The sequence below is a fragment of the Anastrepha obliqua genome, chromosome 1 (assembly GCF_027943255.1).
Source record: "Anastrepha obliqua isolate idAnaObli1 chromosome 1, idAnaObli1_1.0, whole genome shotgun sequence".
Classification (NCBI taxonomy): Eukaryota; Metazoa; Arthropoda; class Insecta; order Diptera; family Tephritidae; genus Anastrepha; species Anastrepha obliqua.
Genome location: NC_072892.1, coordinates 120036999 through 120061694, shown reverse-complemented (window position 1 = coordinate 120061694; position 24696 = coordinate 120036999). Strand labels below are relative to the sequence as shown.

The window sequence follows — 24696 nt, the reverse complement described above, 5'->3', positions numbered from 1 at the left end:
GATTGCACCAACAAGCATCGAACAGAACAAGTACACTAAGCTGGAAACTATGAAGGCGACCAGTAGAATTAAGTTTGAGATTTTGTATTCGCCTACATACGGCCCGAATAGACGTGACCAGCGCTTAATTGGTAGCAATGAAGCAATACTTGCGGTGTGGCAAGAAAAGATTGCCACAATGTTTAGAAAAACAAACAGCAAAGAAGAGCAGACATAGACAACATAATGCCGTCCTTTGGTGTAAAATTAATCCACATGCGTTGTAAAGATTCAACGTACGCGCATATATCAAGAAAACAACTATCTTAGCGTTATGCAATATCCATTGAATGTAGCATATATTTAAATATAATTTAAATTCTTGTTGACTGCCTAAAGTCAAACAAACAAATACAATATTTGGCTAAAACAGCCTAAAAAATGTAATCCAAAGAACATAAATGACGTAAATGTAAAAAAAGGTAGTATTCGTAAGTGATTTAATGTTCCATATTCTTACGATGTGCCATTTGGAGCTCAAATCTGCGATTTGAACGTACGCCACGTATGAGTTGGCTTAAGTTTTTTTCCGCCGTTCCGGGAGTAGTACGCGCGTTAGCCCCACGCCCCTTAAACATATCCATGTGACGTTGCCGACGTGAAGCCAATTTCTCATCAATTGATTTGGCAGCATTTGTGGGTTTAACATTTATACATTTCGACACTGAGGTCCCGTTGGACATTGGACCGATAACTTCGTTGGTACACTTTGTTTTGTTGACATGCGACGATTGGAGTGTCGTTGATAAGTTGAAAACCGGTCGCATCACTTGCCGTGTTTGTATCGGTTTGAGCACATTCTTGGCCGGTGTCGTTTTTTTGCTGCTGGCGGTGTTAGGCTTAATTATACCCAAGCGTGGATTTGGTAGATTTACCGAACGATTTGCTATGTGTGTTATATCAGTGGTCATCAATGGTTTGCACACACCAATTCGAGGCATAGGAAGCTTAGAATCATGGTGATCTTTGCACTTTGCATCAGCTGCCTTGTTTCCTACTGAAACAGTTGTAATTGCCGAAGTAGTTAAATTTATGCGCTTTACGGCTTTAGATTTTCCAGTGTCTGTATCGGAATTGTTTGGGATCTGCTGGATTGTAGCTGTTTTTTGTGCAGAAGCTAAGCAAAGAAAAGAGCAAATGTAGATTATTTTTAATTGCACGAGCTAATTCGCTTACCAAGACGTGGCTTAGTAGAGGAGTTGGTGAGTATTTTAGCTCGTTCTGCTTTACGATTAACGTGATCTACAATATTTTCCATTTTGCCAAAATTTTTCTGATGTATAGCTGCAAAATTTGGTAATTTGGTGCGTGCTGGCTTCAGCTTCTGCGGTGTCACACCCACTTTGTTCGGTGTTTGGTCTGTAAAAAAAGGAATAAATTGAAATAAATATTTTTCGTGTATAGAGAAAAACTTACTTCGAGATTTTGATTTATTTATCAGTGCCTCATCAAAGGACAAAGAGCGTTTGCGACGTTGAGTAATAACTGTAAAATATAAGCATGCGTAAATGGGAGGTTGGGAGGTTTAACATAACTGAATTTTCCCGCACTTACAAGTTTCGTTGCTGCATGATTTTTCGTTGGTATTTTGCTGCAAACTAGGCACAAATCTCATATCCAAATCTTCCAAAATCGTTGTTTGATTAGCCGGACTGTAAAATGTTACATTCTTGCGTATATTAACCGCATACGCACCACCAATGCATACAGACGACGAACGCTTCCTGATGCTACGCAACACAATTTCTTTAGGCTCTATTTTGGAAACGGCGATGCAGATCGATTCCTCTTCCACTGCACAACCGTCTTTATCTAGGTCATCTTCGTTATCTGGGACAACAATTTTGGGTTTGAAAGGAGTTGGTCTTCGTTCTGCCGCCTTTGACCACCTCTTCGGCGTAACAACCTCATTTGATGAGTTTGTTGAATTTAAAACTCTCTGCTGCCCTTCATCTGTAGTGAGAATAATAAGCGGCCTCTTGTGTGGTGATGATGTTGAAATTTCATCATCAGAAAATCGCAATGGTTGCATGTCGTCTTCTGCGTCAGTTTTAACTAACATGCAGTCGCTATTATTCAACGTATCGTCATCAATTGTAACAACCGGGAATTCTGAGCCGCCTACCTCTGTAGCCTCAGATGTTTTAATGAAAGACGTTTTGCCTGTATCTTTCACTACCTTATTTTCAATGTCATCATTAATTGTTATAACTGTTATTTCTGTATTTTCACTCGTGGCGTGTGATCCTTTTTTAAAGGAAGATTCACCTTTATCTTCCAAAATCTTTCTTTCATTTGTTCCCTTTTCCTCTTTCTCAACATCTTCATCAATTAAAGGATTAAGCCCTAAATTAGACATATCCATGTAATTATTTTTTAAGTAATTTCCGAAACCGTCCTTTTGCTGCTTCAAACCATCATCTTTTATGAAGTTTTCAACGCTTTTTTCTTGAGTGTCATTCTCTTCAACATTTATAATAATATCCTCTCGTGGATGAGCTTCAAATTCTTCTGATTCTGATTCAGTCACAGTCTGCACTCGTGATGAAGTACCACTATTATCTTCTGCCGTTTCTTCACTTTTTTCACTCTCAATAATTTCACATTCCAAATTATTTGCCGCTTCACATTTTTCTGTATTTACCGATTCAGCACTCTTCACATTTTTCTCCAGTGCATCATTTGACTGCACATTTTTTATTTCTCTTCCGATTAAGTCAATTTCTTTAAATTTACTGTTAAGATTAGAGTTGTCTTTTTCATATTCGGCGTCCTCATTTTCACTTGAAGTAATCAATTTTGACTTATTTTTATCAACTCTACGATTTTTACGACTACGTTTTTGAGATACACGTCCCACCTTCGCAGGCGTCCATTTGGCTTGAGGTTCCTCATCGGCTTCCAATACATGTTCCTCCCCAACTTTTGAAGCAGACCTTAGTTCACGTCTTCGGCCTACAATATCCTCATACTCTTGAACTGGTTTGATGCTTTTTCGGGTGCTACGTCTTGGCGTCTGCGCTGTGTCGCTTTTCGCCAAGCTTAGCGACTGATTCTGAACGTCATTCTTTCTGTATGTTTTAGATGTAACCGGAATATTTTGCTCCTTCGACATCTCATCTTCACTATCGTCTTCTTGTGACATTATTAATTCCACTTCCTTTTCCAAATTTTGTGTACGATTGCGCCGGGAGCTCCTTTGGGAGCGAAGTTTGACTGCGTCTGTAGTTTTAGTGTCCTGTAACGCTGAAAGTACGAGAAATATGTATTCCTTCCTTTGCAAAACTTGTGCAGGCTTACTTACATAAACTCATGTTTATTCTTAGAGAATTCGCAAAATGTTTAGCTTAAAAAATATGAAGAAATATTAAATTGCCTTTAAGACGCTCCGTTATAAGTTAAATATGAAATACAGTTTCAAATTTGCTGAATTCATTTACAGCCAAAATTCATTCCCCACTTGGACGGTAGACAGAGGTGCCAACTTCTTAACAAATATTTCATATTAACGTAAGTGCATTCAACGCATACGGCTGTGATGGAATAGTAATTTAAGTACTGCAAATTATGTACAAACTTCGGAATCGTCGTGACATAGAAACATCTGGATTTCTTACAAATGAAAAATATTCTTATTCAATGCTCGTATGCCAGATTTTATGGCTGTCGGAAATATATTTTACCTTATTCGTTGAATTAACTTATAAAGTCAACTGGCAACTATGAATATGCTTAACTGCTGAATTCACTATATGAGATCTAAGGCGCAACCACACAGGGTGACTTCATACAGCAGCTGATTAGTACTCTTTCTCGAGATTTATCGGTTTGAATAGCAGAGTGCCCTGCTGTTTTGTTGCTGCCGTCTTTGTTTGTTTACATTCTACATGTAATTTTGATATTCAAAACAACAACTGCAAAAACAAAATACATATAAATATGGTTGTTGCTTCAATGAATTCGCCTTGAGGAATTCATTTTCTAAACCGACCCATAGACAAGAGTAATTTTTCCATCATCTTTTTGAATAACTGACCGAAGCATTACATTGCTCGTTAAACACAAAAAGTATTCATTCATATAATAGAAACGTCATTCATTTTTCGCAAACGATTTGTTGAAAATGAAGTTTAATAAAAAATTTAATGTGAAAAAGTGGCCTATCCTGTTTACTCGAGGCGATTTTTATTTGAACAGGAGTTTGGTATATAGTAAATTTAACTGGCAAAATACACCTCGCAGTATGTTTAAGCATCGCGAGTACTTCCAATAATCTTATGAGGATATTTCAACGAAATTCGTTAACAGACAAGCTAATTTATGTTGTTATATATTTGATGTGCTTATTCGCCTTTAGACATAGAAATAATGAGTAGGTATATAATTATGTGTGTTTGATATAAACTTATTCTAAAATGTGTTCAAATGACTTCGCTCCTGTAAATCGATTTCAGCATTTTTATTCCCTATTACATTTTACTTAATAAGCTAAATTCAGTCATTGCAATTCTCTCAACTTCACTGGTTATCAAATAACAGAGATTTTAGACTTCTCACTTCTTCCTGTCAAAATACTGTATTTATTTAATATAAAATTTAACACCAAATGACATGTTCATTTTCATTTTCCTATGACAGGACTCATTTTCATTTTAATGAGTGAAAAAATAATAATACGTTCACATAGGAGTAGATGATCTATTTTTTCGAGCTTAACTCAAAATCCGTATTATAAAGCGAAATTTCCCATACGAAATTTCTCTCCCAAAATCTGAGATTATAAAATATTCCTAAATAATAACCATACTTTTTGACATACAACCCTGCGTTAATTATTATTACGAATGTAAGAAGAAACATCAAAATAAAAACTAAATGAAATGAAATTAAAATTTTTTAAATATATTTAACACGTTGAGTGCCATGTGAGTCCAGGTTGGTCTCACAGTGCGAAGAGACCTCGTGGTGACACTTGGTCTCACGGTATAATGTGTGAGATTTCGGTTTGTGCTGATGCAGCTGCTTCATAGAGGCTATTAGTAGTAGTGTATTCACGCCATACTAGAGCCATTGCATTGTTTATGCTGCTTGGCCTATGGGTATGAGACCAATGTGGCATCATATGGTCTACATTTCGTTGAACAATATTCTATTGTATTATGAAAAAAAAAATCGTGGCCGGACGAACCCCATTTTTTTTTTGTTGTATGGTAGCACTCAACGTGTTAATAATGGATTTATTTTACAAAAAAAGCGAGTGCCCATAAACGTTTTGTCTTCTTTTACTTATTATAAAATGTAATACAGAATTTCCCATTTCAGAAACGTCGCTTACGAATTTCCTGTTTACTGTTTATTATTAGCAGCCAAATGCGCAATTAAATTAGCTATTCCTTCTCCTTGTCTTTTCTTCATATCGTTAATGATAATTAAACAAACCAAAAACACTGAAATATTGCACCAATATAATTTCATTATTCATTTTCATTCCAAATTAAACATTTCAAACCAACAGCTGTTGACAATTTTGCAGGTAATCTGCCATATGTAAACGGGTAGACTAATTTTGTGGATTTATTGGTAATTAACGCATATGTGAACGTACTTTGAAGAGGCAAACACTTTTAGAAAACAACGTATTATATTACCAATTAACGAGTACGAATTGTGAACTCGGTGTGAAACCCCTATGGATTTAAAGTTAGCACTTGCTAAAACAACATCCTTCCGTAGTCCGGCAACTCTGTTGCTAGTTAGAAATTAGAACAGCCCAAAAATTGCGCTAGTGGTTTTTGAGCAGAGAAATTTTATTTTCATTAATGGAAATACGTGCAAAAAATATGAAGACTACGGTTTCGTGTGTCAAAGTGGTAAATAAATTCGAAGTGGTTGGTTAATAATATTTCACGTGTTGCAGTGGCCCTACATTTAAAAGAAATTTATTTCCATGGGCCTTGAGTGGGTGTAGAGAACCTTGAGCATAAAGTAAACAAATCTCCGCAGCTGTAGATAACAATTAGCTATAATTGTTAATAATTGAATAATTTAAAGCACTTCTTTATTGCCATTAATATCGCTTTAACAACTGATTTGTAAAAGGCGAATAGTTATGGTATGGTATACAGTGCAAAATTCTGCCACTTATAACGAAACACATATATTTTAGATATATAAAATAGTTTTACAAAGAAAAGGGTCGAGAGATCACTTGATTAGTCATGTTTTTTAACTAGTTTTCTTTTGTTTGTTTGTATTATTCTAGTAATCGTTCATCGCTACAATGGGAAAAGATCAAGATCTTCTGGAAGCAGCACGCATTGGTAATATTGCCGTAGTCGGCAAAATTCTCGAGCAGATTTCAAAGCGCAGCAGTGGGCCTTTTTCGAGGTTGTTAAAAATAAAGTAATTTTAAATATGCTAAATTCACTGCTAATTCTCATGAACAGCTTTCGTCGGAGTCCGTGCATCAACAGCCAAGATGTGAATGGTTATACCCCACTGCATCACGCATGTCTCAATGGCCACGGAAACATAGTACGTCTTTTGCTAGCTCATAATGCTGCACCTGATATGCCGGACATACGTGGTTCGACTCCGTTGTATTTAGCTGCTTGGGCTGGTCATGATGAGATAGTAAAACAACTTTTGCTTCACTCGCCAAATACAGCTAATCCGAACTCTCAGGTTTGCCTATCAGATTTCAAGTATGAGCTAACATTTAAATTATTTGCACTTATAGACGATCGACAATGAAACGCCACTGCATTGTGCCGCACAACACGGACATAATACAGTCCTAGCTATTTTGCTTGCATATGGGGCGGATCCAACTATACGCAACAACAGTTTCCAGACCGCATTAGATCTAGCAGCGCAATTTGGGCGGCTGCAAGCAGTACAAACGTTGATACGCACACATCCCGAATTATTGGCACCGTATCGCTCGTCTGGCATTAATACGCCTTCGAGTCCGATAGCTGAGTCCACGCCGTACACAATTTCACCCTCAACACATCTTTTTACGCATACATGCTTGCATTTAGCTAGTCGTAATGGACATAAAAAAGTTGTGGAAGCACTGCTGGCTGCCGGCGTCGACGTCAACATTATGACGAATTCGGGAACTGCCTTGCACGAGGCTGCACTTTGCGGTAAAAAAACTGTCGTCAATGTTCTATTGCAAGCCGGTATCAATCCACATGCAACCGATGGTGCAGGACATACAGCACTAGATTTGCTTAAAGATTATCCACCGCATGTCACCTATGAAATTGTGTGTGCAATAAAAGGTATTTCGATGTGCCTATACTTGCTTACCAAATTTATACGTATTTTTGCATTAGATTTTTATAAAGACGCCTCGAATGGTACGCATTTCAAGCCGATAAACGATTTCAGCGATGCGGACGATCATGAGCGCAGTGATGCGTCCATCTCGCCAGTGCCAAATTTAGCCTTGCAACGAAGGCAAAACGATGCTAAAGTCAGTGCTACTGCACACAAGGAATTTCTAATGCCAAAGACGTAAGACTCGGAATGAATGAATGGCTCATTTGTGTATTGTAACTCACACTCAGAATGCTCCATTTGATGCACCAATTGTCCACGAACATTATCATAAACGTGACACAGATTTGTCATTAAACAGCTACTCGCATCCTATCGCTTAAGATGCATCCTACCCCTATAATCAATATTTGTATGGTATTAACTATTGTGATTAGCGAAGCTTTATTATTATTTACATACATACATCTACATATATACATATAGTTACCCTACCATGCATACAAACTAACCAAAGCTATGTAAGTGTCTATCACTATGAAAATACAATATAATGCATTACTATTTATCAAAAATCATCTGCAGCTATGCGACTTTTACGTGTACATATGTATATTTTTGAGTTACACATCATTGCATTCGGCTTCCGTGCTTGGGACTTCTCATAATCCATCTAAAAACTAAAAAAATTAAAATTACGACTCCAATACACCTGTTGCGATACACAAAAGTTAAAAACAGAATCTGATAACAAACGCAAAACGTAAAAATTTGCGTAAGTTCTTTACATTGGCTTTACTTATGGAATTGTAAATTATTATTTATTTATCAATGAAATTCGATACGCCACACACCCGTGCTGTCTACGCTCATCCTGCTGCTTATAAACATATTTACATACATATACAAAATTTGAATATGTTTATTAGCGCTGTTATATGCATAATAGCGCTTAATTTAGATTTGTTAACTCATGTCGCTCAACCTTTTGTTCCCCCCTTAATGGGTAGCATATTAATGTATCACGCATACTCCTATTTACATTCATATATGTACATATCTACACACATACTACACGTATGTATGTAAATTTAAGAGAATTCAGTTGAGTGAATTTCGAGATATATGTATGTAGTATGTATATTTTTAGTATAAAGCCCAATAGACTTTCTGCTTCCATGAGTTCATTGGAACAGACTATAAAACCGCAATCAAATTATTTAAAAATGAAGCCTATACTTTGGCAAAAGTCCGTTAGGAATATTGCCCCACCGAATTTCATTGATTTGACTGCCAACGGATCGGCTGTTTTTGCACCCGTAAACAAACAGCGATCGCTGTTGAGTGTCGTTAATAGCCAACAGCGTGCACGTAGTCCCAGCAGCCCGAGTAGATACGGCAGCAGCGCTCAAACGTATCACAAAACATACGAGCACATCTCTTTTGCCAAAACTGGATCGGCGAATAATCTCTTCCATGGGCTTTGTGCGAAAAGTATGTCCGCTTGTGTTTCAGTTTTACTAGTTCATGTGTTCTTTTTAATGTATCCTTATCAGGCACTTTTCCTGCCACACGGCATGCGAATGAGTATGTACAGATGACTGACACAAATACTTTATCACAATCATCAACAAACATTGCACCGAAAATATCTTTGCAAAGCTCGCATGCCACAAGCGTCAATGCCAATACACGGCAACGTTGTGTGGATGAGTATATAGAGATGACTGATTTAAATACTATTACATGCTCTGCACCAAATATTTCATCGCCGAAAAAACCTATACCAAGCCCGCGTACCATAAAAACCAATGACTATGTCAATATCAATCATGTTTTAACAACATCAAAGTCAAATATTAATCGCACGAAAGCGGCAACAGAGTTATCACCAGTAACGCCGCAAGAGTAAGTAAAATACCAGCACACATTCAAGATTTATTTACATCACTTTGCTGCTGTTATCTCTTCTATACACATCAAATGCATTACAGACTACAGCACGAAAGCCCACCGCAGCCATTGTCCAAGGTATCGCCAGCGAAAGATGCAAACAACAACAGCCCTTGTATTGATGATAGTAAAGACACAAACAATAAGAAACACTCGCCCACACCCGATTTCCCGCCACCAACGGTATCTCAGGCCGAACACGCAATACTCAAATTTATACGCCCCAAAAGCATTCAAAGCAAGCGGCGTTCATTAGGTGTGAAAGAACATCCTCATAACGATCTTGAATCTTTCATTGTGGATGCCATAAATCAATTTGAGCTGCCCGGCTCACCCACTAGCTCTCGTGCTTCGGATTGTGTGGAGGAGTTTGTGGGCGATGCACCTTTTGCCGGTAAGTCAAAACTGCGGCTTCTTTTCTAGAAAAAGTTGTACAAAACTTCTTTCTCCCACTAGGGCTATTTAAAGGTTCTACATTAAATTTGGCGATAGATAGCAGAGAGGAAGGATCTACAATTAATAATATACCTAGTGGCTTACGTTCACCAAGTTTGGTACGCTCGATAAAGCCGCTGCCACCTAAGCGGAACAGTTTACTACAGCCGAAGATATCTGCTGACATTGAACCTGACTTTAATGCTTCGCAGGTGTGGGCGGAGATCGATACGATACTAGAAAGAATTGGGAATGAGGTTAATTATGTGGATAAGTCTTCACAGCCGGAGCTGGTAATCGAACCAAATACCACCACTCCCACCGCTAACAAAGAAACGTTGCAAATACGCGGACCGGCTGATTTGTGCTTGGGCAATAATGATAACTGCACGACTAATTGGTGTCATTCGCCGAACACTCTCATCTTTGGACAAATACTTTACACTGCCTATGTAAATTGCAATTTCACCACAGCACCTTGTGCAAACCAGCGCCTTTATTATATATTTTTTCGCTTGCAGTATCTAGGGTCAACAGTCATAAGGGAACTACACGGTACTGCTTCCACACGCAAATCGATTCTAAAATTCAAGCGAAATGCTACACCACTGCCAGTAGTGAAAGAACGAGAATCGAATTTACTGAAGGATTGCAACAACTTAACCAAAATGCTAAAAGAGTCTAATCAGGATACGCGTCTAAAAGTTGGCCTTGCCGTGTCCTGCGCCGGGGTGAAGTTTTTGAAGGCCGAAAATAGTGTAAGTGTGGAAATTGAATTTCTGTAAAGCAATTATTAATCACCGAAAATTGGAAAAGATGTTAAATAGTTCTATTACATATGAAGTACTATAAAGTGTTGATATGACAAAACAACTACTAAAATCAGACTGATAGTTTTTTTCAGCAGTAAATCTAAAGATGTTTGTAACCATGACTCAATTACTTATTATTTATTCCATAATTGAATCATGATACATACATACATATGTATGTCGGCATATGCACATCTGTATGTATATTCATATTTTTTAATTACATATTTTATCTTTTATGCAGTCAACAATTTGCGCACACGACATTGAAAATATCAATTGTGTGTGTCAGGATGCCGAGGACCTACGCTATTTCGCATACATAACGAAAGAAGAGGATATGCATTACTGCCACGTTTTTATGGTGGATAATTTGGTAAAGTTTTTAAGTACGAATATTGCCATTGATAGCGCTTTAATTAAATTTGCTTTTACTTTCCAGGAACTATCACAGGAAATTATTTTGACTTTGGGCGAGGCATTTGAGGTTGCATACCAATTGGCGCTAAGCAAAGTTGGCGAAGTTGCGTCGAAAGCTAATAATTCGAAAACTATGGCAAATATAGCCGAGATATAGTTAATTTAACACGTTTAAATTTGTTTGTTTTTGTATTCATTACTAGTCGCATGGCCATTACAACGTAACTCTTTTGTTTTAACGAAGGTATTTAGAACCCATAAGGTTTTGTCTACGGCATTTTCTTCGATTGTTACAAGCTCATGTTGTTGCTGTTGTACCTTTTTACCTAAAATGGCAGAACGCGTATATTTCCGGTAGGGCGACCTTAACGGGCAGTACAACGGTCAAAAACCTAACAGCACTTTGAAGATTTTGTTAATTTAAAATGTTTTAATAAAAAAATTGTTAAAATGCTTAATTTTTTTGATTTCCGAATAGAACTCAGATTCGTTTCGAAATGTTTTTTGGTGTATTGTTGGTGTTATATCAGCGAAAAAGACAATCAAAACATGTTTGGCCGAATACGATGTATAGAAAGTAGAGGTGTGGCCAACATCAGACAGTTAACTGACTTCCAGCAATTTTGAAGGACTCTGCTGATGGGTTGCTGTGCTGACGTAACTGGGGATACAAAAGCGGTTTGTTTACCACAAAACCGAGATCATGTTGGTGATATAAGAAAATATCAGCGTAGCCACCACTCATATTACTTCGTTACCTTCTAAACTAAGGGTAATTGGATAAGTGTGTGAATACGTGTAAAATGAGCGGGCTGCCGAATCCTCAATGGCATGGCAGTGGCATATAAGTAGATTTTCCAACTTTCGAGCTTAACTCACAATCCTCGAGATTAACCGTACAAAATTTCTCTCCCGAAATCTGAGTTTATAAAATAATCCCATATTGTAAATATACTTTTTGCTGTACAACCCTGTGTTGTCTGTGGTATCGATATTTAATATTACAAATGTAAGGAGAAACGTAAAAGTAAAAACTAAATAAAATAGATGCGGGCAAGGAAAAGAGGTTTGTAGATATAATTCTAACAAAATTTTTGTTAGATACTATAAATTATGCATTCATATTAGCGAAAAAAGCGTATTTCCATAGGCGCTTTGATCTATTATTGCTTATTATAAAATGTAATATCAAATTTCGTTAGCATATTGTATATATAATTGGCGCTTATAACCTTTTTGGGTGCTTGGCCGAGCTCCTCCATCTATTTGTGGTGTGCGTCTTGATGTTGTTCCACAAATGGAGGGACCTACAGTTTCAAGCCGACTCCGAACGGCAGATATTTTTATGAGGAGCTTTTTCATGGCAGAAATACACTCGGATGTTTGCCATTGCCTACCGACCCCTATTAGATAAAAATGTTTCCCTTATTGTGGTGTTTCACCGAGATTCGAACCTACGTTCTCTCCAGATTCCGAATGGTAGTCACGCATCAATCCATTCGACTTCAGCGGCCACCGTGCATATTGCTGCCATCATATTTTGCAACATCTGTAGACGTCGTTTACTGATCTCCAATTGTCTATTACTAGCAACAAATTGTGCAATTAAATTTACTATTGCTTCTATTTGCCTTTTTTTTTAATAATTAAACAAACCACAAACAATAAAATATTCCACCAATCACTCCATATGTGATTGTACTTTTACGCTCACAATTTTGTCCAAATTTTGTAATCTATGATACTTTGAGGAGTTTCTCGTGGGAACTTTCACTATTTCGTGATAGGTCGCATATCTCCATATGTTGTCCTTCTCATCATCTCGCCACCAAGAATTTTTAGTATGTACAATACATTAAAAAAACCAACTACGTATATATTTAATAAAAAAAAACCTTGCGAAAAATCTCCCCTCTAATGTATTGGAAAACACAACACTAACTCCTATACTGTGGCAACTCCAAAAAGCTATCGAATGCAACCCTAGTAAAGTTAGACATACGGCGTTTGCCGTCAGGTGTGAAAAAATATTTTTTCACGCTTTAAATAAAAGAAAATCAGCTTTATTTGGTATAAAGTTTTTAAAAAGAGGTGTATTATCCAAAAACGAAAAATGGAGAAGTCAAAGGCTAGAAACTCAAGTGAAGACATTGCTGACGGTGAAGGTAAGCTGAAGTGCATTGTTTTATTCTGACTCTGCCCATGTGCATTGTAAGATTGACGCTCGAAATGCAAATCTTATATTTGCCGGAAAATGTTTTGGGAATATTTGTGAATCAAAACAAAATATTTCTCGCGGTACCTCAGTTTCAAGTGTTTCAGTTCTCTTATTATGGAGATGTAATAAGCAACAACATAAAGTCATTTGAAAATAGAAGTATTTTTGTATTAAAATAGTACTTGATAAGGTATGATCTGTACATTTTACTGGTTAATACAATAAAATTCATTGTATTGTTCTTTCAGTTGCTGACATCAACAATGGCGATTATAGACGTGGATCTACAGACGACGAACCTCGGTGCAAAGTGGCAAGGCTCAACACGGATGCAAAGATTGCCTTAGACTTAACATTAAATCATGCGTATACCACACCAACATTTACAGAACAACTAAAAACACAGTGGAGTGCACAGGAGAAACAAGACTTCCAGGATGCGGTTACAGCAGTAAAGGTGTATACGGATCCCTTTCAAGTGTGCCTGCTGCCCGATTTGCTACAAAACAAGACCACCTGCCGACAACTTGTAGATGAAATGGTTGAAAAGGTTCATTGGTCGAGAAAGCAAATGGATTTATATGAATTTTATCAAAGTACCGACTTGTCCAACATGGCCGAATGTAAATTACTTACTAGCTTCCTACAAATGCTACGTCGCACTGTGAGACCATGGCTGGAAACGTTAACCGGTTTGAAATTAGATTATGTGTCTGCGTCCTGTTCTATGTATACTTGCGGTGACTATCTGCTGGTACATGACGATTTGCTGAAAGATAGACAGATCGCATTTATTTACTACTTATCTCCATGGGAAAACGCGGAACAGTGGAATGAAGATCAGGGAGGTTGCCTAGAACTATTCAATAGTAATGAACGGTGTTTTCCTCTATACCCAGTAAAGCGCAAGATATCGCCTAAAAATAACCAATTTGCCTTTTTCAAAGTTGGCTCACGCTCATTTCATCAAGTGGGTGAAGTGACGTCTTTCGATTATCCACGTCTAACCATAAACGGTTGGTTTCACGGTGCATCGAATGATGACTTGATAGCTGATATTATGCGCCCATTTTCTAAACTCGAATTCACCTCACCAGCAAATAAACTTGAAATATCTGTGGATGAATTTTTGAATGAGGTGTATTTAAAACCGCAAACTAAAAAAAGTATTCAAAAACGCATCGAAGACAATTCGGAAATTTGTTTATATGAGTTTTTAAGGCGTGAAATTTTCGAGCAGGCTTTGGAGCAATTATTGAATGACGATTCACTGAAATGGCGCCTAGAGGGACCAGCGAATGCACATAATTATGAAATACTCGACATAGCAACCGCCAGCAAAACCATATCTCGTCTAATTGCACTGTTTTCAAGTGCGGAAACTTTTAGTTTATTGCGTGACTATACGGATCTTGACTTGGCTGGCCCAAATGCCACTAATCCAACGTACAATCTGCAAGTACAACGCTGGTCGCACGGCAACTACACTGTGCTGGGCGATGGTGCCATATGTGAAGAGAATACACTGGACTTAATATATTATTTAAACGCTAGCGAAGGTGCTGCTGTTTTTACCTATTTGTCGCCGGAAGGGGATGAACAACTTCAGACGAGTCGTCATGAAGATTCAGATGACGATAATACAGACAGTAGCTGTGAGGATGATGATTCTGTACTTTTAACAATTACGCCAGTAGACAATGCACTGAATATTGTGTACCGGTGTGAAGGTACAACAAAATTTACAAAATATGTGTCACGGAATACACCGCTGGAAAGAGGGCCTGTATACGTGATTTCGTGCAGTTACAAAGAATAGGGTAGAGTAACAAACTTAAACTTGTTAAAAGGTAGCGCACAAATAAAAGCAAATGAGTTGTCCGTGCGATGAGCATCGTTTTATTTTAGTTAACCATAATGGTATTGTTTGTTCATTCAATTCAAATAAGACTCTACAAGTAAAATTGTATTGAAATATAAAGTACAGTAATTTTTGTTTTATTTCTATAATTGTTTTTATTTAAGAAAAACTTGATATAATAAAATAGATTTTGTTGTTTCAGATATAAATATATGCGTATACCTAATTCTCTTTTTACACGAATTTGATTTATCACAAGTTAAAAAGAAAAAAACTCTTTTTTACACGACTTGCTTTGTTTTAACCCGATTTTCACTATTTTTTCTTGAATCTCATAGAGCAAATAGGGTGAGGTTTTCGACGCATGTACGAAGCGCTTAAATTAGTCTCAAGAAAAGTGTCTGAGGCTCGGTAGATTTTGCTATCGCCGTTTAATAATTTATTTCTTATAATCAGCCCTATCATAGAATCCGTCGTAGACTGTTGTAATCATACGATTCGAATAGCTCCAAACGTACATTTGAAATTCGTAGAGTAGCATTCACCGAATACACTCGTAACGTCAAATCTTAGAATTTCGTACCATTTTTTTACGACGACGTTAGACTAACGGACAAAAATTAGAACGAGGAGGATTTAAAAGGAAACCAATAAAAAAGCTCTAAAATGTGAGTCCCATATTAACTTAATTATAAATAAAAAGAAATTTTTCAAGTATATGTACTTTTATGCGATATCAACAGGTGTAAAGTTGTAACAATACGATAGCAGCATGCCACTTTGTTGGAGCTAATAAAGGAGAAATCATGCATTAATCCTGTAGTAGCCCTTCCGGTTGTAGTAGAGGAATTGCTTTTTTAGTACCAGAAAATCCATATTTTTGATAAAATTCCATTTTGGTTTGCCGTTTTTCATTGTCACTCATGACGAGATTTACCGACTGAGGACACAATCGTGTTTGTAGTGACACCAATACGTCTTTTAGTACATAGCTAAATGTCGGCTGTTCCATTGGCACGTTGAAATCTTTGCCAACTCCGTGCTGATGGCCTCCCTCCGCAAGAAACCGTAAAACAGAGGATAGTCGGAGAACTGGAGTTATGTACGACGACCTTACTGAGCTTGCGCTGTCTTCTATTCGCTAAGCGTTAGTAAGTGGCGAATTGATGAAGCAACTGGTATAAATAGACATGCTTGGCAGCGCTGGAATAGAGCTGCCTAAAATTACTTTTGTTTGTAAAATAGTGAGTTGTACCAGTTTTATGAGGTATAACCAAGGCGAATTGAGTACTTTAGGCTGTTGTTGTTGTTGTTTTTAACAGCATAGTTAGCCCTGTCAGTGCAGGTATATCATCTGTCGTCTTCGTCTAGCTCATCTAGGGGTAGGCCCAGGAAACATGCTGTTTCGACAGGTTGGGTCCAGAGGGAGAGGGGGGTTAGATGAGTCTGATTTAGGGGGCATGTGAAGAGGTGGTTAGTGTCGTGCGGGGTACCTTCACATGCCGGACATGTGTTTGGTATGTCGGGGTCGATTCTGGATAGGTAGGAGTTTAACCTGCTACAATATCCAGAACGTAATTGTGCCAATGTTACACGAGTCTCACGGGGAAGCTGGAGCTCTTCATCTGCAATGGGTGGTGGTTGGACTCCGATTACGGCATTCACGGGACGGGAGTTCATAAAGGTGGTGACGGTCTCCCGGTGAATGTCGTTTATTGACTGTCTGAATACTGTCCTGTCCAGTAGGTCTCGGTCAGTTTTGTCCTGGAGTTCGTCAGCGTAGTCGAGGAGGTGTCTCCTGACGTGCCTGGGAGGCGGCTCAGGATCAAGCAGGTGTCTGCAGGGGTGAAATCTACGATAACACCCCAGCAGGAACTGCTTGCTGAGCAATTTGTTGTGCTCCGCTACTGGGAGCATTTGTGCCTCGTTGTGCAGGTGTTGTATGGGTGACATCAGGAGGCACCCGGTCGCTGTCCGAATGGCGGTATTCTGACATGTCTGAAGCTTTATCCACTGCGAATCACTAGTACCAGGCGACCAGACATAGCGCAGCCGGCCAATTGCCTTAAATGTCGAAAGCAACAGTTCTTTGTCCTTGCCCCAAGTGCTGCCGGCCAGCGATTTGAGGACCTTGTTGCGATTTTGGACTTTAGTGGCAATTGCGGTTGTATGCGCAGAGAAGGAGAGCAAGCTGTCAAAGGTTACACCCAAAATTTTGGGGTTATTCACAGTCGGAATTGGTGTGTCGTCGACTTTTACCTTAAGGGACAGCTTGACCTCCTTTGTCCAGGTGGTGAAGAGGGTCGCCGTGGACTTGGTGGGGGAAAGTTGGAGGTTCCTCGCAGTGAAAAGCGAGAAAGGTCGGTGAGGTAGTTGTTCACTTTGGAACACAGGCCATCGATGTCATTGCCCGACGCCATTATCGTGCAATCGTCAGCGTATGAGATCAGGGAAACTCCCGCTGGTGGTTGGGGGAGCTTCGAGATGTAGAAGTTAAAAAGCAAGGGTGAAAGGACACCACCCTGCGGTACGCCTTGCTTAATCTTCCTCTGCTTTGACATTTGATCTCGAAAAATCACTGACGAGTGCCGACCGCTCAGGTAGTTCGCGGACCACCTCTTCAGCCCTGGCGGGAGTGTCGACTGATAAATATCATCTAGTAGCGTGGAATGGCTGACTGTATCGAAAGCCTTCTTTAGGTCCAACGCTACTAGGACAGTCCTCTCGCAGGGGCGGTTTTGGTTAAGCCCGCGATTTATCTGGGCGTTTATGGCGGTGAGTGCTGTGGTGGTGCTGTGCACTCGTCGGAATCCGTGCTGATGTGGGGCTGGGGCCAGGTGTGTCGTGAAGAGTGGGAGTAGGAGGGCTTCAAGTGTCTTCACTACTGGGGAAAGGAGAGTTATCGGCCGATAAGACTCCCCTAGGTTGGCGGGTTTCCCAGGTTTCAATAGTGGGACCACTCTCCCTGCTTTCCACTTGTCAGGGATGATGAGAGTGGCCAGAGACAAATTGAAGACCCTTGTGAGGTATCCTACTCCCAGGGGTCCCAGATGCTTCAGCATCAGCGCGTTAAGTCCGTCAGGGCCAATGGCTTTCGATGATTTCGACTTGTTGATGGCCCCCTGAACCTCATCACCGGAGAAGGTAAGTGGCGCACTGTCGTTCGTCAGTTTGTGCAGCCTTCTGGTAACACGACGTTTGGTTCTGTCGCCCGGAGGATGCAGTGTAAACAGCCGGCTAAAATAGCTCGCGCATCTCTTCGGGTCCGACGAAGTACAACCGTTGAAGGTGATCGCCACCTTGTCGTTGTGTTTCGTCGGGTTCGACAGGGACCTAACGGTGGACCAGAGCTTACCCACTCCGGAGGTGAGGTTACAAGACTTCAGGTGCTCAACCCATTTAGTCCGCTTGTGTTGATTTACCAGTTGCCGGATCTCCAAATTGAGATCCCTTATGCGGGGATCCCCGGGATCGGCCTGGCGTAGGTGGTCACGCTCGTTTGCTAAACTGGCTGCTTCTGCTGGGAAGTGAGGACGAATGTCCTTATAACATCCAGCTGGGATGAAGCGAGCCGCAGCAGCTGTGAGCACCTTGCGGAATGCGCGTTCGCCGACGCGCACATCAGTGGGGATGGGAAGAGCGGCGAAGGTGTCCTCGGTGAATTCCGTGAAGCCGGCCCAATTAGCTTTTTTAAAGTTAAAATAGGACCGGTGATTCGCGGAAACGAAATCGGCAGGTCTCTCGATCGAGACGATAATGGGCAAGTGGTCTGATGCAAGCGATAGCATAGGTCGCCACGTTATGCTATTTATCAGACCCGCGCTAGCTATTGTTAGGTCAGGCGAGCTGCTACAATTGCCCACTACCCTGGTGGGGGCGTCGTCGTTCACTGTGCTGAATGTCGAGTCGTCTATCTGCTCTGCCAATTGCTGTCCCCTACGATCATTTGGCAGGCTTGAATGTCAAAGATCGTGATGCGCATTAAAGTCACCTACAACCAATCGGTTTTCACCTCTGATGAGCGCACCTATATCAGGGTGATATCCTGCCGGGCAGCAGGTGACAGGGGGTATGTATATGTTAAAAATTTCGAGCTCGGAATCGCCTGACCGGACAGCTATACCTTGACATTCTAAGGTGCTGTCCCTGGGGTCGATTCCTTCATCGATAAGACGATACTGCACAGTGTGGTGGACTATAAACGCTAGGCCACCACCGTTGTCTCGCTCGCGATCGTGTCTGTGCACGTTATAGCCATCCCTGGTGATCAGAGATGACCGAGCGTGCAACTTTGTTTCTTGGACCGCAGCTATCTTGATACTGTGCCGGTTCATAAAGTCGACTATCTCGTCGACCTTACTCGTAAGTCCGTTGCAGTTAAACTGGAGAAGCTTGAAGCTTCTCGGTGAGGTCAGTGTAATCCGGGGGGTGAGGGACGCGTGGGGTTGACTACGTTGGACCTGCTGTGCAATCCACTGTGGTTGTTGCGGCCTGATGGTGGTGGGCGGCCGCGCCTCCGGAGGGGGTAGTGGGTGCAGAGCTCTGCAGCAGGGGGCAACGTAGGCAGTTGTCCACTCACGGGTGGTGCGCAGGCCGGAACATCTCCCAAAATGGCACCAGCCACTGCAAGAATTGCATTGGACTGATACCAGATTCCGAGGTATTACGGTCTGACACACGGAACAGACTGTACGGGGGACCAGGAGCTGCTGGTTTGTCCCCGCACTGGGGTTGGAGCAGGAAGGGATAGGAGGGGTTGAAGGGGAGTTGTGTTGCTCTGATAGGCTCCTCACCGTGGAGGTGTGGGTTGTGGTGGCGGTTGGTAGTGCCGGCCTATCAGGGGGTGTTGTAGCCGTGGAGGCATCAGTCGCCTGTTGGCGGGAGCAACACGTGGCCATATACCGTGTGGACCACTCCCTGTGCGGCTTAAGGCCTGAGCAGGTCTTAAGATGGCTCCACCCGTTGCACTTATTGCACCTAACCGAGGTGGAGTTCGGGTGGAGCCGTTGATGGCAGACGCAGCAGTAGAATACCTCTGGCCCAGGGTTGGATTCGACTCCAGCCCTGAGGAGAAGTATTTGGAGCAGGTTTGCTGCGAGGGTTTGCTCCTGTGACGTAAGGGGTAAGGTGATATACGATACACTAGACAGGGCTAGTGTACTGGGGCGGCAGCCCTTGGTCGGGAAAAACCCGAGTCATTCCGGTAACGTAGAACCGGCTGCCATGGGAATGGAGTACTTTAGGCTACAACAACAACAACAACCAAAACAAAAGAGCCTAAAGTAGCAGCATAAACATTCCCCATACTTACATACGGTGAATGCTGTTGAAGAGACAGTCCTTGGCCGGATATAAATCCGGGTCGTTTCGGTAACGTAGAACCGACTGTCGTGGAAATGTTGTGTTTTTGTTGTTTCCATTGCTTTCGCCTACTGTTCTTCTTTACACTCAAATTAATCCTCTTCCTTTTCTTTGCTCATTCAAGGACTCTTACCGACACATCAGACTTGTCAAAATCACGAAAAATAAAGTAACGGTTTTTTTTTAATGTTAGTTCGCCTTGGCCAGCGGCGAATCTTGGTCGATAACTTTGTTGTTGCCTTCACATGCAAATTTTTCGTCAAGCTGAGCAGAGAAGTGGCGAATAGAAGAGCTTTATGACAGCAGCCAAGACAGAGGCGTCAACGCTACTCGGGTTTTACTTGTATATTAGGTCAAAGATTAGCACTCTGTCAGCATTAAAAACATTTTTTTACTGTATTGTTATGTTACTTTCTAAGGAGAATTTCTCAATTTAATATCTAATTCAGTTTAATCCTGTAAACTAAATTACGTTTAAATTTAATCTAAACATCACTGAAAAAGTGGCCCTCACCGTAAAACACCTCTCAAAACTCTGTGAGTGTCGACCTAATTTAACTTAAAAAATTCTAAACGGTTTCTCAATGCTTTGTTTTTGTATCTTATTTTGCCGACGTTTATCTCGCCAACCTTTCTCATTTATTCTCTGCGAGGAATCCTTAGCTTGCCCCCAATACATTCATCACGGCGGTCCTGTTTACCTACTGAACGAAGGGGGTCAAACTGCAGTTAAAGCAGAAAGCCGATAACACATCAATACCGACCGTTAACAACCCCAAAATTTTGAGTGTCGTCCTCGGCAGTCTGCTCTCCTTCTTGTCGCATATAACCGCAATTGCCACTAAGGTTGAAAACAGCAACAAGGCCCTCAAATCGTTCGCCGGTATCACTTAGGGTAAGGACAAAGAAATGTTGCTGGCGGCATTTAAAGCGATTGGCCGGTAGGCACTAAATTACGCTGCGTCCATCTGGTTGTTGTTGTTATTGTTGTTTTGGTAGCAGCATAAACATTTCCCATACATATACGGGGAATGCTGTTGAAGTGACAGCCCTTGACCGGATATAAATCCGGGTCGTTCCGGTTACGAAGAATCGACTGTGGGGGGAACATCATACTTGTCAAAATACTGCTATCAGGACAGCCATGAGATGCCTCCTGATGTCTGCTGTGAAATACCTTCCAAAAATTACCCATGCACACATTTGCTAGAGTCCGAGCCACTTCCAAGGCGAGTCAGAAGGCATCTCTTCGACTGCACCGACGAGATCCGGGACCAAAAACAACTGCAACTACTGGATCGAACAGGGAGACTCTCACCACCTTCCTTAATTCTCGATCAGCGAATGCCGCTATCGAAGTCCAACCACCACCCGTTGAAGACGAAGAGCTTCAGTTGCCTTGTGAGACCCGCATAACTTTGGCTCAATTACGTTCTGGATGTTGTAGTAGGTTAAATTTCAACCTATCCAGAATCGACCTCATCATACTCAATATATAGTATGTCCGGCATGTGAAAGTACCGCGCACGAAACTACCAACCTAATCGCATGCCCTCTCAAACTCACACACTTAACACCCCTCTCCATCTAGACCGAACCTGACAAAACAGCACGTTTTCTGAGCCTACCGATAGATGAGTTAGACGATGACGGTTGGTGACTGCAGCGCACTGGCATTGTCTAGAGAACTGCAATAACAATAACAACAACAAAGAGAAGGTTGCGCTTTCTGTGGCTTGCATCTGCTGAAGAATCCTCTTTTTGGTGACTACCTGGAAAGGCCTTTATAACAGAAAGGCCATATGGAAAGACCCTTATAATATTTAAAGGTGCTGCTCCACTCTGTCTAAATTCTTTAAATAAATATATAAATCCATATTTCTTAATTTCATTTTTTTATTTTTTACACCCTAAGAAATAATTTATCTCAATGCTACATATCTCTAATTCTGCAAGTTTTGTTTCTAAACAAGATATTAATTTTTAAAAATGTTTTGAATTTTTTTTGTAGACAAGTACCGCCTCTTCGCTTCAATGGCTTTTATGATTGTGGTCATTATTGTTGGCGTACCGATGTGGTGGAAGACAACAGAAGTCTACAGGTAAATAACTACCTTGGGCAATGAGTTGAATTGAAATATTAAAATTCTAATTCTTATTTTTACTATAGAGTCAGTTTGCCATTGTTGGATATTATGAGTTTAAGTGACGAACCCTTGAAGATTTCGACAAAGATTGCCATATTCACGTTTGAAAAAGCGCGTGGGGAGCTGCTAGTCAAGGAGTTATCCGAAGCGTATGCTAAGAACGGTCAGTTTTTAGTTTTAAATTAAATTAAATCCACTTAAAGTTTCCATAATTTCAGATTTATGGCACCCACAATTCGTACAAATTTTACCATTCGAAAAGGCCCGAAATACGAAGACACCTGCTCAACTCGAAAATCTATTATTGAAGCAAAATCAAATAAGTGCGGGTGATTTTATTTTTATTGAGTGGGAAAAGCTGCAAGAAGAAATTTTGCTAACGTCCGACCGCTCAGCACTTATGCGAAGTGATACTTGTAAGTTTTGCATATACTGAAATTTAAATAATACCAACCTACAGAATAATCATTTTATTTGCCATGCAGCTGCCAGCCGTATTAAGAATGTCATAAATCTGCTCATTCTACAAACACACCGCATACAACAGATACTCAATGAGAATCCGCGACACGCGGTCAAAAGCGAAGCGCCACAGACGGAATATGATGTGGTTATTTCGATATTAAATCCCCGGCCGGACATAATGAATGCCAAATGGAATGTACGCATGGCTGTGGAGAGTATGCTTCATCTTTTTTTCGAAAATTTTAAATTGTAAATTTTAACCAAATTGTCCCCTCTTGTATTGCAGCCTACATTGCGCCATTTCTGAAGGAAGTATCGCAAATATCCAATTACACACTTACAACCCAATGGAAATATCAATTGCCGTTTGAGGCGGACTTGAAGCAGGTACGAGACAATACAAAGCTCGGACGGCATTACGCTTTGGGCGAGGCAAATTTGCCACATATTATAACCTCGATTGAGAAAAATTTGGGTGTAGGGATAACTGCTAAGCCAGCAATTAATTTAGTAGTATATATAACACCATGCGACATAGCGCCTGTGCACATTTACAATCGTCACAATAAGCAAGCGACAAGGCAGAAAGTGGATTCGTTCATATCGCCAAAATGGGGTGGCATCATCATCGCCAATCCACCAGTGGAAGCATGTCTGACTTATAACACTGCACAAGAGCCCGTCGAATTTTATGTTAACACTAATGATGTCATGCAAATCATGCTGTATCAGCTGCAAAAGCTTTTAGATATAAATGTGGAGGTACGAAAGAATGCATACGCCATTTCTGTACAAATCATTTATTTCTATGTATTCTTATGTGTAATTGCAGTTCAATATTGACGGCGTCAAAACTGTTGCCTTAGAGCAGATTGCGCCACGTCGTTGGGAATATGAGGCCTATATACGCCGGAGCGCAGTAATGCACATCACCACGTCGAGCAACACGCTGCAAAGCCTTATCAAGTTGTTGGGTAAGTGAGCTGTAAATACATATTATTGCTATATTAGTTACATTTTGGTTTAATACATTGTTTTTGCTTGCAGATAATATTAGTTATATTGTCATCAATGATGACGTAGGCGAATCCATAAATCATGCCTATGAAAGTTTGCTTTTGGCGAAGCAGGCGCTGGCTAAAGGCGATCTCTTGGCTGCCTCTGATTTTGCGAGGAGCGCTTTTATCGCTTCCGAGCATGCATTTTTCGATGCCAGCCTGTTGGCGCAGCTATACTTTCCTGATGAACAAAAGTACGCCATATACATTCCCTTATTCCTGCCTATAATGGTGCCTGTTATCACATCATTCTCAATGATACGAAAAGTACTGAAGAAATTGCGGAATGCCAAAAAGGAGAAATCTGCCTAATGTAGCTGTAATTTATTATTAATATGCACGTTTTTGTATTGTATTTAATTTAGCTATAAATTCTCAGTAGTATTAGTAATTTGTGTACTGAGTAATTTTGGTAATAACACTGAAGTTGAAAACAAAACATTTGAAGTGTTGGAAAGTTTGGGAGTTTGGAAACATTAGGTTGGGGCATAAGTTTGTAGCGTTTTTGCCGAAGACTTCTATTTAAACAAAAAACAATAAATTATATATTCGCCATTGCTGTTTGCACCCTCTTCGCACTTCTCGACCAATTAGTTTATGCCATTGCAACAAAAATCGCCTGGTCTGGTGTCAAAGAAGT

The 24696-nt window shown here is 40.4% G+C and overlaps 3 protein-coding genes across 7 annotated transcripts; 2 read left to right on the top strand and 1 right to left on the bottom strand.

The window, feature by feature from the left end:
• Positions 1-305: 305 nt before the first annotated feature.
• Positions 306-3473, bottom strand: LOC129235895 (uncharacterized). Its single transcript, XM_054869967.1, has 5 exons — positions 3344-3473; positions 1594-3285; positions 1456-1524; positions 1216-1398; positions 306-1156 (listed from the first exon to the last, which is right to left on the bottom strand). The coding sequence occupies exons 1-5, from the start codon at positions 3351-3353 to the stop codon at positions 480-482; spliced, it is 2631 nt and encodes an 876-aa protein (XP_054725942.1). The 5' UTR covers positions 3354-3473; the 3' UTR covers positions 306-479.
• Positions 3474-5787: 2314 nt separating this feature from the next.
• On the top strand, positions 5788-11339 carry LOC129235894 (ankyrin repeat and SAM domain-containing protein 1A). 4 transcript variants are annotated; one of them, XM_054869964.1, is made up of 12 exons: positions 5788-5909; positions 6302-6426; positions 6486-6723; positions 6779-7328; positions 7383-7563; positions 8477-8820; positions 8883-9234; positions 9321-9673; positions 9736-10166; positions 10236-10472; positions 10771-10902; positions 10969-11339. In XM_054869964.1, exons 2-12 carry the CDS (start codon positions 6320-6322, stop codon positions 11101-11103), a joined length of 3060 nt encoding a protein of 1019 aa, XP_054725939.1. In that variant the 5' UTR covers positions 5788-5909; positions 6302-6319; the 3' UTR covers positions 11104-11339. The 4 variants fall into 4 exon arrangements, with proteins under 4 accessions (XP_054725939.1, XP_054725940.1, XP_054725938.1 ...); XM_054869965.1 differs by having other exon boundaries at positions 5788-6024; XM_054869963.1 differs by having other exon boundaries at positions 5788-6151.
• Positions 11340-12944: 1605 nt separating this feature from the next.
• On the top strand, positions 12945-24495 carry LOC129235893 (prolyl 3-hydroxylase sudestada1). 2 transcript variants are annotated; one of them, XM_054869962.1, is made up of 8 exons: positions 12945-13111; positions 22398-22488; positions 22557-22696; positions 22752-22949; positions 23019-23213; positions 23285-23760; positions 23831-23972; positions 24046-24495. In XM_054869962.1, the coding sequence occupies exons 1-8, from the start codon at positions 13060-13062 to the stop codon at positions 24366-24368; spliced, it is 1617 nt and encodes a 538-aa protein (XP_054725937.1). In that variant the 5' UTR covers positions 12945-13059; the 3' UTR covers positions 24369-24495. The 2 variants fall into 2 exon arrangements, with proteins under 2 accessions (XP_054725937.1, XP_054725936.1); XM_054869961.1 differs by lacking the exons at positions 22398-22488; positions 22557-22696; positions 22752-22949; ... (2 more) ...; positions 23831-23972; positions 24046-24495 and adding an exon at positions 13413-15165.
• The last annotated feature ends 201 nt before the right edge of the window (positions 24496-24696 follow it).

What these genes read in the sequence shown, in the direction of transcription:
- LOC129235895 (XM_054869967.1), bottom strand. An exon ending in AAATAAATCAAAATCTCGAA is followed by an intron (nt 1,399 to 1,455) that starts GTAAGTTTTTCT and finishes CTTTTTTTACAG; the next exon opens with ACCAAACACCGAACAAAGTG. An exon ending in CTCTACTAAGCCACGTCTTG is followed by an intron (nt 1,157 to 1,215) that starts GTAAGCGAATTA and finishes TTCTTTGCTTAG; the next exon opens with CTTCTGCACAAAAAACAGCT.
- LOC129235894 (XM_054869964.1), top strand. Translation starts at nt 6,320, where the DNA reads ATGGGAAAAGATCAAGATCTTCTGGAAGCAGCACGCATTGGTAATATT. An exon ending in AATTGTGTGTGCAATAAAAG is followed by an intron (nt 7,329 to 7,382) that starts GTATTTCGATGT and finishes TTTTTGCATTAG; the next exon opens with ATTTTTATAAAGACGCCTCG. An exon ending in TTTTTATGGTGGATAATTTG is followed by an intron (nt 10,903 to 10,968) that starts GTAAAGTTTTTA and finishes TTTACTTTCCAG; the next exon opens with GAACTATCACAGGAAATTAT.
- LOC129235893 (XM_054869961.1), top strand. Translation starts at nt 13,060, where the DNA reads ATGGAGAAGTCAAAGGCTAGAAACTCAAGTGAAGACATTGCTGACGGT. An exon ending in AGACATTGCTGACGGTGAAG is followed by an intron (nt 13,112 to 13,412) that starts GTAAGCTGAAGT and finishes TTGTTCTTTCAG; the next exon opens with TTGCTGACATCAACAATGGC.